The sequence below is a fragment of the Melozone crissalis genome, unplaced genomic scaffold, assembly GCF_028551555.1.
Source record: "Melozone crissalis strain CALT ecotype California unplaced genomic scaffold, PUWL_Pcris_2 ptg000033l_1, whole genome shotgun sequence".
Classification (NCBI taxonomy): domain Eukaryota; kingdom Metazoa; phylum Chordata; class Aves; order Passeriformes; family Passerellidae; genus Melozone; species Melozone crissalis.
In genome coordinates, this window is record NW_026535811.1 from 4,415,439 (window position 1) to 4,431,223 (window position 15,785).

At 39.7% G+C, this 15,785-nt stretch overlaps 1 protein-coding gene across 2 annotated transcripts in view; it reads right to left on the bottom strand.

The window, feature by feature from the left end:
* PTPRO (protein tyrosine phosphatase receptor type O) overlaps positions 1-15,785 on the bottom strand; it is a 140,124-nt gene that overhangs the window by 59,723 nt on the left and 64,616 nt on the right. For both annotated transcript variants that reach the window (XM_054282170.1, XM_054282171.1), the window contains exon 2: positions 3,752-4,025. In XM_054282170.1, the coding sequence (XP_054138145.1) occupies positions 3,752-4,025 (274 nt within the window). The remainder of the gene's footprint in view (positions 1-3,751; positions 4,026-15,785) is intronic.

Below are 15,785 nucleotides of genomic sequence, written 5' to 3' on the forward strand. Positions count from 1 at the left end.
TTCTCACATTGGAACCCAGATTAATCATTATTTACCTCCATATTGTGACTTTTATAAAAAAGATGTCCCATTAATGGAGTGACCAAACCCTCAAGGGTAATTCTCTTTATTTACAGGAAGAAGTTGTGAATTATGTAATTTTCTCCCCAGGATGACACTATTTATGTAGCTGTACCATTACTGGGAGTAAGGCACAGCCAGGGTAAAGCTTCCATTATGCTGTAAACTGTAGGATGCTTTATCTCTTGTTAAAAACAAACCATCTTTGAGATTAAAGAAGCTCTTGTTCAATACTTTGGGAACACAATGTTCAAGTTTATGACAGGCAATAGTGATATTCTGCTTATGAAGGGGGAATGTAAGTGAAAATATACCTGAGCAATGATGACATATAGTGCAATTTCTACATGGCCACATAAGGTGATAAATAAAAAGATGACACAACCTAAAAAATAATGTTGTCACAAGAACAAAGCCATAGCTATTGCTCTTGAACAGATTTAGGCCAATTGTTTAGATCCTCCTTACAACGCAAATTACAGCAGGCTGCAGTTCTTTCTGATTCTTTGATTCTGATGGAGAAGTTTTCTCACCCTAAAAAGAGGATAACATGGTTTATTTGCTGGGAGAAGATGAGCCCTAATGCACCTAGATGCTGCTGTGAGTTACATTTCAAAGTTGGGGCTGCCACGGATAACCAGCCTTTTTAAAGGTGTTTCACATCATCCTTTAAGAAAAACATGAAGGGCTAAAGTTGCACATTTCATTAAGGAAAAAAAACCCTCTGAAGCTGAGAGTTAAAGAACCCTGATCCATTAACAAGCCAGAGGAAAGGACTGGACCTGCTGAATCACTTCCTGCAGCATCTGGCACAGTGACAGCAGAGCATTAACTGGGTGTAATGCCAATTACTCTCTGAGGGCTGGAGATCAAAGTCCCAGGCAGCAGCTGTTGGCCTCTCCAGGAGAGTATTTTTGTAGGACACACAGAGGCAGAACTCCCCCTAAAGGGAATATATTTCACAGCCATGTATGCAGGGAACCATCAACTTTTGAAACAATGAGACATTTTACCACTCAGAACTCCTAATCATCAGCTAAAATAAAAAAGCCAGGCAGAGCTGCTCTTAATTACCATCAGAGATCCTCTGATCCAGATTTCTCCAATTCCCAGCAGACACATTTTTTCCTGCAGCACACAATAGCTTTGCAATGTACTGCTTTCCCCATTCCTACAAAGGTAAAAACATTTTTTCCTTCACAATGTAAAGCTGACAGTGCATATGGAAAAAAAAAGAAGATGCTATATGGGTATGACTTACCCTGGGAAGAATAAAATAAAGACTTCAAGCTGGGAAAACGTAGGATGAGTGAGTGAGAATATCAATCACTGATTTTACAGATGTGTTCTTCATTTATTTCATAAAATATTTTAAAACCAATTAGTAATAAGGTGGAATTTTCAGTCAAGTATTTCAAATACTAAATAAATTACACAAATTCCAGAGTTACTTCTCCCCCATTGAAAAGCCAAAGCTCCAAGAGCAGAGGAAAGCAAGCCTGAAACAGCTGTGTGAGATACTAGAACCACTTTAACATTGCCCAGACTGGAAGGGGTGACTTTGACAGGCACAGCACAATTGCACTTATAGGAATTCAGCCAGGAAGGTGAGATTCTCACAATTATTCTTCTCAAAAACATTGCAAGGATCTTTAAAAAGCAGTCAGGGTTTCCATTTTTCTCCTTCAGAGATACACGAGACAAATTTGCTGAACACAACTTTGCTACAGAATCAGAAGCAAAAAGGGCCATTTTGTGCTAAAATTCAATGTTACAGGTTTCTTATCTAAGAGTTTTCAAATAGCTCATCCTTTTCACTGCAACAATCTGGACCACAGAGCCTAAATGAGGAAATTCTACAGCTTGTACTATCTTTGATTAACATGAGAAAATCCTGAAATTCTCCAAATCAGAGACAAGCAGAAGTGTGCAGTCTTGTAGAAAAGGACCAAATGAACAATGGAATGCTCACAAGGAACCTATACATCCACATGAATATCTGCATGGATGACATGCTCATGTGCAATGTAAGGAGGTGATCCAAGACAGACAGGATGGCTTTGTTAAGGACAAATTGTGCCTGAAAAAATCTGAAGGTTTACATTGAATATGAAGAAAATCTTCACTGAAAAGGTGGTCAGGCATTGGAATAGGCTGCCCAGGGAAGTGGCTGAGTTGCCATCCCTGGAAGTGTTCAAAGAATATGTGGAGGTGGCACGTGGGGACATGGTCTGGTGGTGAACTTGACAGGGTTGGGTTAATGGTTGATATTGATTATCTTTTCCAACCTAAATGATACTATGATTCCATGTTACAGGTATATTTATGTGACATGATTTTATATTTTTATATGTACGTATTTATGACCATATACTGATATGAAGAGTTACACATATATATGCCTATATATAATGTATAAAATATATATTTTGTTAGCTTTTCAATGCTTTTCTTGCCATAAACCCTTTAAGGGATAAAAAAAAAGTCTTCTCTTAAATAGATTATTCTCTTTCTTTTTCTTGCCAGTTCCCTTAGAGGTAGCATATTGATGGGAGACATGAACAGGCGGAAGGAAATGTCATCAGGATTTACCACCAGAAAGTAGAGGTCTTTCATGACTCTCACTGAATTTCTAAGCAGGCAATGTCTTTGAGGCACCTTGGTCTTGTTTTGATGAGCACTTTTTAGGTACACAGAGCTCTGTGTGAAACTCAGACCTCCAGCACACATTGAAAATCTGGATCTCCTCTGCAGTCTCCAGGAGATCCCAAAAAACTCTTGGGAGTACTGCCTTGGGAATAACCACATTGGTTATTCCCATATTATCCTGACTGATTTATTTTGTGGCAGCCTAATGAATGGGGTCAATCTGCCACTGGTAAAGCTCTCCTGACACCAATGGAGTTAGAGCAGGAATTAATTTGGTACTGGAAGCTAATTGCAATGTGCCATTCTTTCACATGTAAGATATAGATGGAATAATTTAGATGGCTACATGTCTTTGCATGATTAAATAAACCAAGAATATTAAACACTCAGAGAGCACAGGGCAAAAAGAAAAATATAGATCTATCAAATATAGATCTATCCTAATTATTATCTGCCAAAAAATCTAGTTAATTGATAGTCATAAAATTATGAAAAATAGGAAGTTGACAATACTAATAACAGGGGGGAAAAACCCAGCAACAAACCAAATACCACCTTATGCATTTTTGTAGGAGAAACCAGTGCTCACAGAAGGAGTTTTAAGAACTCTTCTCAAAATCTGATGGGTATTAAAACACCTTAAAAATCCCATCCCAGCACCCTGCCTTTTCATTCCAAATTTACTTTCAGTTCTGTAGCCTTGTGCTCCAGAAGGTGAACTCAGGAGCAAAGGCTGCTGCAAGAGAGCCAGCACTCATCAGCCTGCCTGATGGAAAATATCACAGAGGAGATTGGATCCTTTGCCTTGCAAAGCTCACAATTTACAGCCTACTTTTGGAGTTCAGTGCAGCATCCTTCAATGCTGCCTGCAGGACTGCCCTGTCTTTGCCAGGAACGTGGTTTTCTCTCTGTTGAGGCAAAACCAGAACCCATTGAAAAAAAACAAAACAACCCAACCTTCTTCACAAGAAGAACTCATGGAGAAAATAAAAAGCCACACACACAGACACGAAAGAGAAGAAAAGAATTAGATGTTACTTACTGGTTAGCACAGTGATTGATCTCGCTGACTTGGAAACCATATTTGAGTTGACCACCAAGAGAGTCACTATGTAATACAGGCCATGGTATTTGGCATTGAAAACCACAGGGGCAGGTAAAGTGCTATTGAATTCATCAAACTGGAAAAAGTAGTTCTTGGATTCCCCAGCTATCTTCACAACGTAGACAGAGGATGAGCTCACCACGTCCGATGCCTCCAGGGACACAATGATACAATTGTCCTCTCTGACAGCAACTTGGAAAGGCTCTGCACTCTGCAAGACGAGAAAAAGAGTTTATTGAGGAAAAATCTAGTATTTTCTTTTCACCTATTTCCCTTGTTATTCATAAGATACTCATAATTCCAAAACTTGGAAGGGTTCTACACTCTACAAGACAGGAATAAAGACTTTGTTGAGGTAAAATCTAGTATTTTAATTTTCACATTTTTCCCTTGTTATCCATAAGATCCTCATATTTGCAATAAAGTTACATCTTCTATTCTACTGGAGAGTTAACATCAAGCAGGAGCAATTATTTCAGGCTGCAATTCACAGTCAGCCAGAGCCCACAGATATCTGATTTTCAGAGATCAGTCTCTCTGCAGCAGAGGATGGATCCTGCTGTGTGTTTTCTGATACTCCAGACACTCCATTCCTTACACCCTGAGGAATAAAGCCTCTGTCATCCTTTCATGAGGAAAGGCGAAGTAGCGCAGAAGGAGGATGAGATTGGAAATGGTATCAGGGCAAGAGGATTTCCAAAAAAGCCTCAATGTCATTTGAATCCCCAAAATGAGGTGATTAAATCAAGACTCTTTTATCTTGCAGAAACAGGATAATATATTCCTCAACACAATATATTCTGAAAGGCTACAACGGAAGAATAATTTTGGGTACTGCCTAAGCTTTTCCAAATGTGTATTGTATTAACCATACTTGCCTTTTCAGCAAGTACCATTACTTACCACTATGTCTGTAGTTTTGCCTAGCACTTTTTATTTCCTAAGCTACAGCATTTAATTTTCAATATTTCATTTATTAGTGGTAGAGAGAAAAGAGCAATTTAACCTTGTTTTGATCTATCATGAGTGTGTTAAGCCACTGCCAGCTGAAAACACTTTCCTTTTTATTAATTTCAAACCAGATGTCAGGAGAAGCACTTGTTCTCTACAGGAATTTCAAAACAGATTCATGCTAATTAATGAAAAGAAAAAGTTCAAGCTTACTTTAAGAGTTGCCTTTTTGTTTATGAGACCACACCACAGTTTATAATTATTTTACCCCCCATGAAAACTGTAATATCTGGTATTTTCAGTGCCCAAGTCCACAGTATTTTTGTCCTTCATGTTTCACAGGCTGAGAGCTCTCAGGGAAAGGCAGAAAAGCAAGGATAGTTTGCAACTTCTTTGATCAAATTTCTCCTGTACCAGAGAGAGCTAGAGACCTCCTTCAGAGATTAATTCTAGCAGCCTGACTACCTCTTATTTTCTTGTGGTTTTGTTTAGTGCGTGTTCTTCCATGAAAACAATATTTCTGGGATTTATGCTGCAAGAACCAGGATGCCTATTTGAAATTCACACATCTGGTGTTGCCAACTCCTGGCATTCAAAGAAACACCTCAATAAAAAAAAAAAAAAAAAAAAGAAAAAAAAAAAAAAAGAAAAACAATCACAACAATAACAATAGAAATAAACAAGAATAAATAATTGGTTCTAGGAGTGTAAGATTTACACAAGCAGCAGTTTGTCTTTCCATGTATTGATGGTATTATCATTGGGCTTTGACATTTACAGTGTACCTAAGGCTATGCCACCCTAGAGACAAAGCCACAGGCTTGAGACAGAGCCCCTGAGCAAACCCTCCATCTGATCCAAGAGGAGAACAAGGCACAAAGCACATAACCAGTGCAACCCAAAGAGGATAACCTGTCTAGACAGCTCCAAGCCTGAGATTAAAAACAGAGGCAATGCAACTTCAGCCGCTGACTTGAGGCTTGCTTTAGTTAGTCTTTAAAAAAAATTACTTTTAAGTTGTTAAAATTGTATCTGCCAATGTTATCAGTGGGAGAATATTTTGGTATGGAAGTCTGGGTAATTTTTCACAGATGGCAAAGCAATTGCTCCAAAAGGTTTGTAATGTAAAACTACAGCTACAAAAAAGCTTCCATGTGTTTTCCCCAGCCTGAGCTGAATTCAACAGGCTTACCCTTGAGTAGATCAAAATTCTACATTTCAAGTGGTTGCATTTTGCCTTAAATCCCAGTCTAGCATTTGGATTCACACAGACTCAAACATTTAACTGGGGATTATGCTTAGATCTGGTCAAAACCAAGTAGGGGTTCTCTTATCCTTCTTCCTCCTTATTTCCTTTTCACTAAGAAAATGTGGAATCAATCCTACTTCAGCCCTCCTGGTGTGGGAAGGCAGGAGAATGAAGGCACAGGTGCCCTGGCTTTCCAGAGGCACATCACTGTTCTATCACAGAAGCCATGGTTGTCTTCCAAGACCAAGCAAGGACTCAGCAAGGTTATTTCTACACACTAAGCTTGCATTTCGTATATAATCCCATAGAAATCTGTAGGTTTTGACCTTCCACAGGCTTGCATTTGGATGCTTCACTAGAGGAAAAAGAATGGCATTGTCTCTGAAATTATTCTGGCCTTCCCTTGGCCTTGGCACTGAATTCCACAGCCTACCTGGCTACAGAGAACCAGCCCAAAGTGCCAAATGAATTTATATGTGCCAACAAACAGTTCAAAGCAAGTTCCTTGTAGCTGGATGCTATAAATCAATTGCTATGCTAATCAAGTACAGCTGGAAATTAAGCATATAATTGCAGAGTCATGGACATTCCTAGGATATAATTAGATATCAGGCAATGCTTGTATGGGTTGTGATTTCACTCTTTGATTCTTCCATGGGTATTGTACTAACCATGATGAAGACCATGCTTTTATTTTTTCCCCTCAATATTTTTGTGAATCCACAGCAGCACCATTCAGCAAATGGTTCACAAGCCTTCTTCAACTATTCCCACACAATCAGCATAGAATGCTTCTGCCAGCTAAATAAAACTCTCAGACATTTCCTATTCTTAGTTATGACACCTGCCAGGGTAAATAGCTTTTTTTGAGTGCTCCATCACCTTAAGCATGTGGGGATTATGAAATACAGCTTCCATCATCCATGCCCAGATGCTTTGGAAGCTCTGCTGCCATGATGCATTTTTTGAGGGCCATCTCCTTAGCAGCCCTGTGCCCCATCCAGCCCATCACTGGAGGATAAATCCCTCTCTGGAGTGGCCCCTTTGCAGTGATTGTGTGTCCCTCTGTGTGCTTTCCAACTGCTGCATGCAGGGGACACATGGTATGGGGGAGACATCTGCTCCTTATTATCCACTGGCTCTTGAAGTAACTTTTGGCCTTTAATTTCTAAGATTGGAGTGGCAGATCAGAGATCAATAAAAAGAATTGGCAATTAACATGTCATGAGATGAAATCATTTATCTCCTTTGGAATATGGAATATGTTATCTCCTTTGGAATATATTGTAAAAGGACAGACCATTCTGGCCATCCTTCCTCCAGGTTGTCCAAGGTCAGGGTTACCAGCCAGCACCGGGTTTGTGATTTTGAAAAGATTTCTAAGAAAAAAAGCTGAGTATTTTCTCTAAGCACCACTGCAAGTGACAAACGTGCCCCACTTAACTAGACTGTAAAGCCAGTGTGTCTTAAGACTGACAGCATCAGTATGGTAAATACACATTTCATTACTTCTGGTCAGCTACCTCCAGGATTTAATTTGCTGGTGTCACAGCTTGAGCGGCTGTTTTATGCCTGTGGGGAAATTTGGCAGGGCCTGTGCATTCAGAAACAAATGATTAGCTCCAACTTCCTTCCTAGTTTATTATTACAAGCTCGTGCCACGATAAAGCACTTAGAAGAAGAAAAAAAGAAAAAGGAGGGGGGGAAGTAAATCCCACAGTGTGATGCCTGTTCACAGCCATTTCCAGCGCAGGGATGAGTCATGTTGGTGGAATTTCCAGCCAATAACCAGGTCCCAATTAAAATAAAAAGGAAGGGGAGGCAAGGAGATATACAACATGTCAAATAAACAATATACAAAGAGTAATAGGAAAATAAATGGTGTGCAGCAGAGCTCAGAGTCCTCTTTTCAGAAGTTTATATCCTTGGTTTATTTCCATATAACAGAATGAGTTTTTCACATGAGGAAGAGATCAAAGCTGCAAAACAACTACTGATTTTAAGTGCTGTAGCTTCTGCATGTCTCATTCTGAAACACATTGTGCCAGAACCCAATTACCAGAAGTGCAAGCAGTTACAAGTTCTGCTGACTTTAAGAGGAGCTGTGGCCACTTATCAGCTCTGTAAAATTAAAGTACTGGAAACTGCATCTCATTATCTAATGCCAGACAGGTGGAACTAAAATCCCAAACAAATCTGACTTTGGCCAGCTTTTACAGAGTAAATCCTGCAGCATGCACAGGATTTTCAAAGTAAGCAGGAGCAAATTTTAAAGCTATGAGGATCTACTTCTCAGGCACCATGCTGATCACCTACTGCATGATGCAAATATATAAGATAATACAAAACAACAAATATATAAAATAATACAAAAATAACATCCATGCAAGTACAAGAAAATATTGAACACTACTATACTCAGACCTCTTGGGTGAAATATTGTCTATTTAGTGAGTGATTCACTACACTCTGATATATTTTGTCCTGGTGGCCAATAATGCTAATTTCATTCTAAATCATGTGATGACTCATTCTCACCACGATTCATCTTAATTAATCTTAGGTACTTAAAAGGAATGACTAAGCCAGGACGACCTTTTCAGACAGAACACCTGTGGATTCACCTAAGACTGGAATTAATTGTGAAAAATGCACTAAACAGCAAAGGGCTGATGGTCCCAGCTTGGCAATATTCCTGCAGTCCTCTGTCATTGGGTGCAGTGAGTCCAAGCCTTACAAAAAAGGCAGAATTGGGATCCAGATTTCAGGATCCTGGCCTTTGCTACAACCACAGGAAGCAGGTAAGAAATAAATAGCATTGCAAAACATGCTTCCTTGGAATTGCTAGCTATCATTATTAACTCCTAGAATTTAAACAAAATAGGTAAAGACATCCTTAAAGAACTTAGGGAAGCACATCCTAAGCTTTCCACGTGTTCCAGTGAGTTCTGGAGCAGCACAGGCTTCAGTGGTGACTGCAAGAGGAAAGAATTGTTTGACATGATCTTCAAAAGTGTGAACAAAAAGTGTTACAGCCTTCTGACAGAAATGTAAAGGCTTCTGGAAAATAAGGATATTCATTTCTGAGGCTTTTGTTTTTATCTACACTTTCCCACAGGTTGTGTAAAGATCATCCCTTAATAAACACTCCTCAGAAGAAATACTCCACGGGGAAAAAAAATGCAAATCTGTATAGTTAAGATTTTCCATGCAAAAAGGAATATTTTAACATGTAAAAAGATAGCAAAAGCTGCAGTTCTCAATAATGTATGGTTTGTGATTCAGGTTAACACATCATTTCTGGCATTCTGCTCTATGAATAGTGTCCTCAGCCCTGTTACTATTCTGAGTCTCAAAAAGCCACTAACAACAATCCTCTGGTCATATTTTATAAATGAGCCTCCACATTTCTTTGCTCTGGGAGACAGCTCTAAAGGGAGGAGTATTTTTTCCCATCTCTGCCCACAAATGCAGAACATGGGGGTGGATTTTTTTTTTTAAGCAAACATCATTATGGTATGTACAACCCACCATGTTTTGCTGCCATTCTGAATTAATAACCTGGAAGGAAATATTTTTTCACACAATCAACTGCTACGATGACAGCATTAAATAGATTCCAGAATGCTAATTTCAGTAAGATTAAAATCTAATGTATCCCACTGCTAACATGTCCAACACTTGATAAATTATTGCTAAATATATACTTCTAGCCCATCTTTCTAGTGCAGAGGCAACACCCAACCATGGTGATTCAGAGGCCTTGATGTTAACAAGGTTTAAAACTAAGTTAGGAATTCTAGGATGGCATTTTTCCCAGCACATGTGCATGCACCCCAAATATAACAGGAATTCACATCCAGGCAGATATAGTTTGGTTTCTTTTCACTCTAGATTTTTAGCTTTTCCCTAGTACTAAAATTATATCAAAAAAGCATAATTCTGCTGAAAGAAAATATGATTTTGATATGAAAGAAGGATTTCCCTTCTCCAAGTCAGATCTTCATGGAGCCTCTGCAATTAAAGTTTAGCCATCCCTTGTGGATGTAGCCAAACACATGCCAGATGAACCTTGTGCTTTAATTAAAATGCATCTTCCCTCTTGAGCCTGCATGTGAATGACAGAAAATGAAAAAGGGCACAGGAATCATATCACATTGCCTCAAATCCCTTAATTCTACCAAAAGGGCCCTTCTCCAGTCAATCTTTGCTCTCTGGGACAGAATGAGAGCAAACTTCTGCCTGAACCAATGGTAAAATGATGAGAGCTGAACCTATGCCAGGTGGGAGGTGTTGGTTGGATCCCCTGCTAAATTCCAAAAAGAACAAATAGGGGGAAAGGAGGAGAAAGATAAACTCCATGTACACATTATCCTGAGAACACACACATCATCCAGTCATTAAGAAGGATGGAGTGTAATTAAGCAGAGCTTCCACCTGCAACTGCAGCTCACTGCCCATCCCAGGAGGAAGGAGGAACAGATCACCTCATGGCAAGGCTGAAGGAGAAGGCAGAGTGAGGAAATGAGCAACAAATTCAGGCAGATTTTGAAGAATTTGATGATTAGAAAGAAGCCTCTCCTTGCATGGTGAGAAACAATCTCTGAGGGGCTGCAAAGTTGGGACATGAGAGGGAGCACACTGGAGATGTGGGTTTGGGTGATGAAGGACAAATTCATTCATGCTCAGTCCTTCAGCTCCAAAACTGTGGATTCACCTCTGCCAATAATGGAAGTCTGTAACAGAAGCTTCTGATGCTGAAACAGCTTCTGAACAGCTGCTGATGCTGAAAGGTGACACGAGGAGGTTACACAGAAAATTCCTGGTGTTCGACAGAATGGGAGAGCTGATGTTGCATCACGAGAAAACAATCCCAGCAGTGCTGTGCAGCTGACATGAACTGACTGGAGGCAGCTAAACTTCATACTACATGCTGAGAGTATGACACAGGGGTAGAGACTGACCTGGTGGGTGCTACAAGAGTGGGAAATGCCTCAATTTTGAATTGATAGGGTGCATATATACCCTTCATATGTTCACAAGTGAACTAGTTCTTAAAGGCAGAATGCAATGCTTTGCTACTTGCACTATCTATAAAGAGCACAGCTGGGAGGAAATTGAGTTCTCACTTGTCAGAAAAAAATTGGAGACCAAAGTGGTTATCAAATTAATTTGTAATCACAAAGCAATGTAAGGGAAAATGGGGGAAGAGAACCAGACTTTCTCTTTCCCCCCATGTTGATCTATAATAAGAGAACAATGAATTTACTTGTAGAGAGAGGCTATTCCAGAATCTTAATTCTTTGTTCCATATCTGCAAATGTTTTTAAAGGGGATTAGGCACCAAAGTGCCCTTAAGTAGTTTCAAAATTCTGAGACTACTAGAGAGGTTTTGAAATAGGGATGGATTTGTCAAAAAAAACCCAAAACAAAACCAACAACAAAAAACAAAACAAAACAAAACAACAAAAAAAACAGCCTTAAAAACCCTAAAAAACACCTGTTCTAAATCTGGTTTTGTGACTTCACATTGGTCTGATGCTCACCTTAAACAAACAGTCTGCCTTATTGATGGTCATTTTTCTATTACCTTTGCCTCTCAGCTCCCCCCCAAAAAAGCTGCAAACACCCACCACCCTTTCTTCACTGGTCACAGGAGTCATGGCACATCTGGAAGACCCAAGTTTAAATCCAGATCAGCAGTTTTAATATTCTGTGCTTATTTATCCTTCCTTCCTGAGCCATAACTGGGATGTGGCTGTGGTTATCCCTCAAAGATTGTTCACTCAGGTTCAAATACAGGTTTATTTTGTTTTCAGATCCAAGTGGAACCTGATGTTCTGCACTTTGATTACTCTGTGGTGTCCCTGTGCTCTCTAAACTGGCAAGAGATGAACAGACAAGTTGCTGAGATTTTCTCCTGTTATTTCTATATAGTTTCTGCAGATGAATGGTATTTTTTCTTGCTAAAGTATTTGCTGTGGTAAAGTGTGTGTGTGTATGAGTGTGATTGATTGTTTTGCTTGGTAAGGGTATTTTTTTTGCTTTTTTCTGACCTGTGCTCAAAGGGAAGCAAGCTGACAGCGCCATTTCCCTGATTACTATCAAGAGATGAGCTCTGCAACTCTTTGTACAGCACAGGGTCAATTGCAAATCCACACAAAACATTTCAATTGGAGCTCCAGCCTGATTGTCCATTCATTTCTAGCGTGGCTTCAGGCTCAGTTCAGCCATTTGTAGCAATCTGCTAAGATCATACCCACAGAAGAATGCTCTGTCACACTGGCAGTGCGCTGCTCAGAAGTCATAAACACCCCAAACTCCAATGCTGCAAAAGCTCAGAACCTGTCACTGCCACCCTGCCCTGCAGGGACAGCTCCAGCAGGATTTATTTGGTTGCAGTGTATCGAGAATTTTGTTTTTAGCACAACTGCCAGAGGCTGACTTGGAGGAAGAGAAAGAGAGGAGTGAATACAAAGAGCTCAGGAAATGGAGCCAGGACCCTCAGCTGCTGGAAAGTCCTTCCAGATGTAAAAGTGCCACCCCAGATGCCCAGAGCAGGAGACCAGGGGACAATGACTGCTGTTGCATAAATAGGACACCTCAAAAAATTTCTGGCCAGAACTTTTGTGATGAGACTTCTGTGCTAAGTGTGAGATTAATCTGGCTTCATTTTATCATAATAAAAATTGTGTGCCTAGTCAAATCTTATCATCTAGGTTCCCTCTGTAAGGAGAGAGGGATCTGAAGAATTAAGTTCACCCATTAACCTTAAACAAGCTGCCTGCTGCAGATGCTCGTCCCTGTGCACCTTCCATTTAAACACCAGGAGCCAGATGAGAGCAGAAAGAGCTGTGCATGGTTTGATGGCAGCTGCAACTCACATTTTTATGTATTATGGCTCCTAGTCTTTTTTTCTTGTCCAAATTGATATTATAAGGTTTCAATTTTGTTTAGCCACTCTCTTTTCCAGCAGTATAAAAGTGCATGATGGCTGTGGCTGAGCAAGGCAAATAACTTTAAGCACATGGAAGGTGCTACTCAGCAAAAGATGCAAGCATGTCCATAAGTCCTTTGCCTCTGTGACACAGGCAGGCCTCGAGTACAAAGAATCAATCAGGAGATCAAGGACTCTCTTCTGGAGCTGCCAAAGAGTGATAACCCCTGGAACCTCCTTCTAATTTGTTTTGAGTCTTTTACCAAGTGAGGTTGCTAAAAAGTCATTCGAAGAACAATAAAAGTCTTGGTCCCCTAGGTGATGCTGAGCCTCCTGCTCCGCAGGTTCAGGGCTCTCCTCACAGAAATTATTATTCCTTGCTGTGGTTGTGTGGGTTTTACACTTGGCAGCTATTCAGTGGCCAACAGGGATGCAGCCAAACCACCACAAATACATTCATCAGCCCAATATCTCAGGCTGAGGTAGCTCAGCAGTGATGGCATGGAGAGCAGACACATTAAATTTCTGTCTGGTTTGGCAGCTACAGACCCTGAGAGTGCAGAACTGAAAGAATTAAACTTTTGCATTAGCTTTCTTTTATATATTTCCCTTTTAATACCTGACAGAGCTTTTCCCCAGGCATGACAATGGCTAGCCAGGCAAGAGAAGGCTTAATAAACTGAGAGATGAAATCAGCTGAGAAAAGGCTGAGTGGAAATTGGCAATGAGAAGTCTGTTCCCTACGGTAGAATTGACTGTAAGACAAAAATATAAATTTTCTGAATGCTGTTTCCTCATTTTAACTCAGGATGCTCTGTAGTGTCTTCTGAAAAGGATGAATTTATAAACAGCATGGCCTTAAATGAGTCAACATGACCTTTCCCAGACACACACCACAGTAAATATTTACTGAGCTTTATTTCATAGGCAGTAACTCACTGCTAATATAAAAAGCTTTCAGGCTGCTAGACAATGCAAGATGTAATCCTATCATTCTGACATTTAAGAAAATGCACATTTTAAAAGTGATAATGATTTTCTTTCCTAGTTACTTTCTAGATATGAGTTCACCATGAATTTTTTTATGCTCTAATTTTCTTCTTCTATTTTATGCAGTATTTTTGTTGCCAGTGAAAGGGAAGGATAAGGATGAAGGGTGATGGCATGGATTTTTTTTTTTTCTTTTGTCTTCTATTTAACTCAAAGCAAGTGGTGCTTGCATACATAAGCACTGGTCATTCTGCATTATATATATAGAATAATTACATAATTATATATCAGATATATATATATAATTACTATATTATATGTTATATATTATATAGTATATTATTATATTATTTTATATATATAATCCAAGCAAAAATTTAGCCTGGTTGTCTGTCTGCCATTTGCAGAATTTAGTGTGGTAATTTCTCAATAACTGCAGGGTAAATTTACAAATCTCTCTTATCTCATCAACACCTGCACTTCAATTTCAAGCAATACACACATTGCCTAAGGTCTTACCCAACTCTTTGACTGAAACCAAAATATTTTCATGATCCTCCTGGGAGAACACCCGCCTGTACTTTAGAATTACAAAATGGACTTTAGAATTACATTGTACTTTAGAATTACAAAATGGACGTGGCTCTTTTTTCCTAAATGTGACCCAAAAAAGTCACAAGGACAGTTTTGTAAATGTATATGGTCTCCTACAACCCAGATAAATATCTACAATATCCTTCAAAAAAACCCCAGAACCGGGCACCAAGGTATTTTTTATGTTAAATTAAATGTGCACTCTCAAACCTCTCCACCTTCATGTACAACAGCAAGATGTAAGAAAAGGCACACTGGCAGCACTGAGCCCCTGTGGTAACAGAGGCAGCTTCATCTCCAAGCCAAATGAGTGGTTCCTCTTAGTTATTTATAGCCCTTTTAAAGTTTAATCACTTTATTTACTTATTCCCTGCCAGGTCCCTGCTGACCACACTCAGTTTTCCCTCCCCTTCCACTCCAGTGCGCTCATACAGCAGTGAAAGCTCTTTATTTCCAGTATCAGTCTACAGTGCTGTTTCTCAGCTCAGGTTTACTCTGGATGCAATTTTTGCCTCCTAACTCAGGTGCCAATGGACAGAAGTATCCTCCTGACCAAGCTGTTTCCCACCAGCCTTTAGAAATTTAAAGCAGCAGAGAAAGAAGGCTGGTGTTTCTTTGGGGTCCTGTTTTTGTGGATGACAATAAGTTACATCAAGTATTGTATCTCTGGGCATGTTTCTGTGATGTTTTCTCACAGAAGAAACCTCAGGCTCAGTGAGTCATGGAGTTTTCTGTCCACCAGAACTCCAGAGGAGAAACTCATCACACAACAGCACCCTTAGCTCCCTGCAATTCACAGTAGCAAAAGTGATTTCCAAGCAACAGCTTAATGGAACACCAGTAATAGACTCTGCACTGAGATCAAGCACCAGGAAAAACTGACTTAAATTACCACAAGGATTAGGACCATAAACACAATCAGCTGGCATAGCTCAGTGTATAAGCAAAAAAAAAAAAATGTTTACCTATGGCAACAAAATGAGCCATGCTGTCCTTATCTCTGCTGCTGCAAGCACTTAAAGCATGCATGTGAAAGTGAACATTCATGCTTGCACTAAGTATTTGCATGTTTATGAATAAACTGTAATCACTTTGACGGTGTTCTTCCCTCTGGCCTTATTAGCCCTGTGAGCTCTTCATTCACTCCTCACACTTTGCATGCCAAAAAGGCAGACAGGGAAAAAACATCAACATCCTTGTGAAGCTGCACACAAGCACAGAATGTCTACATAAATAAGAAAATTAGACCC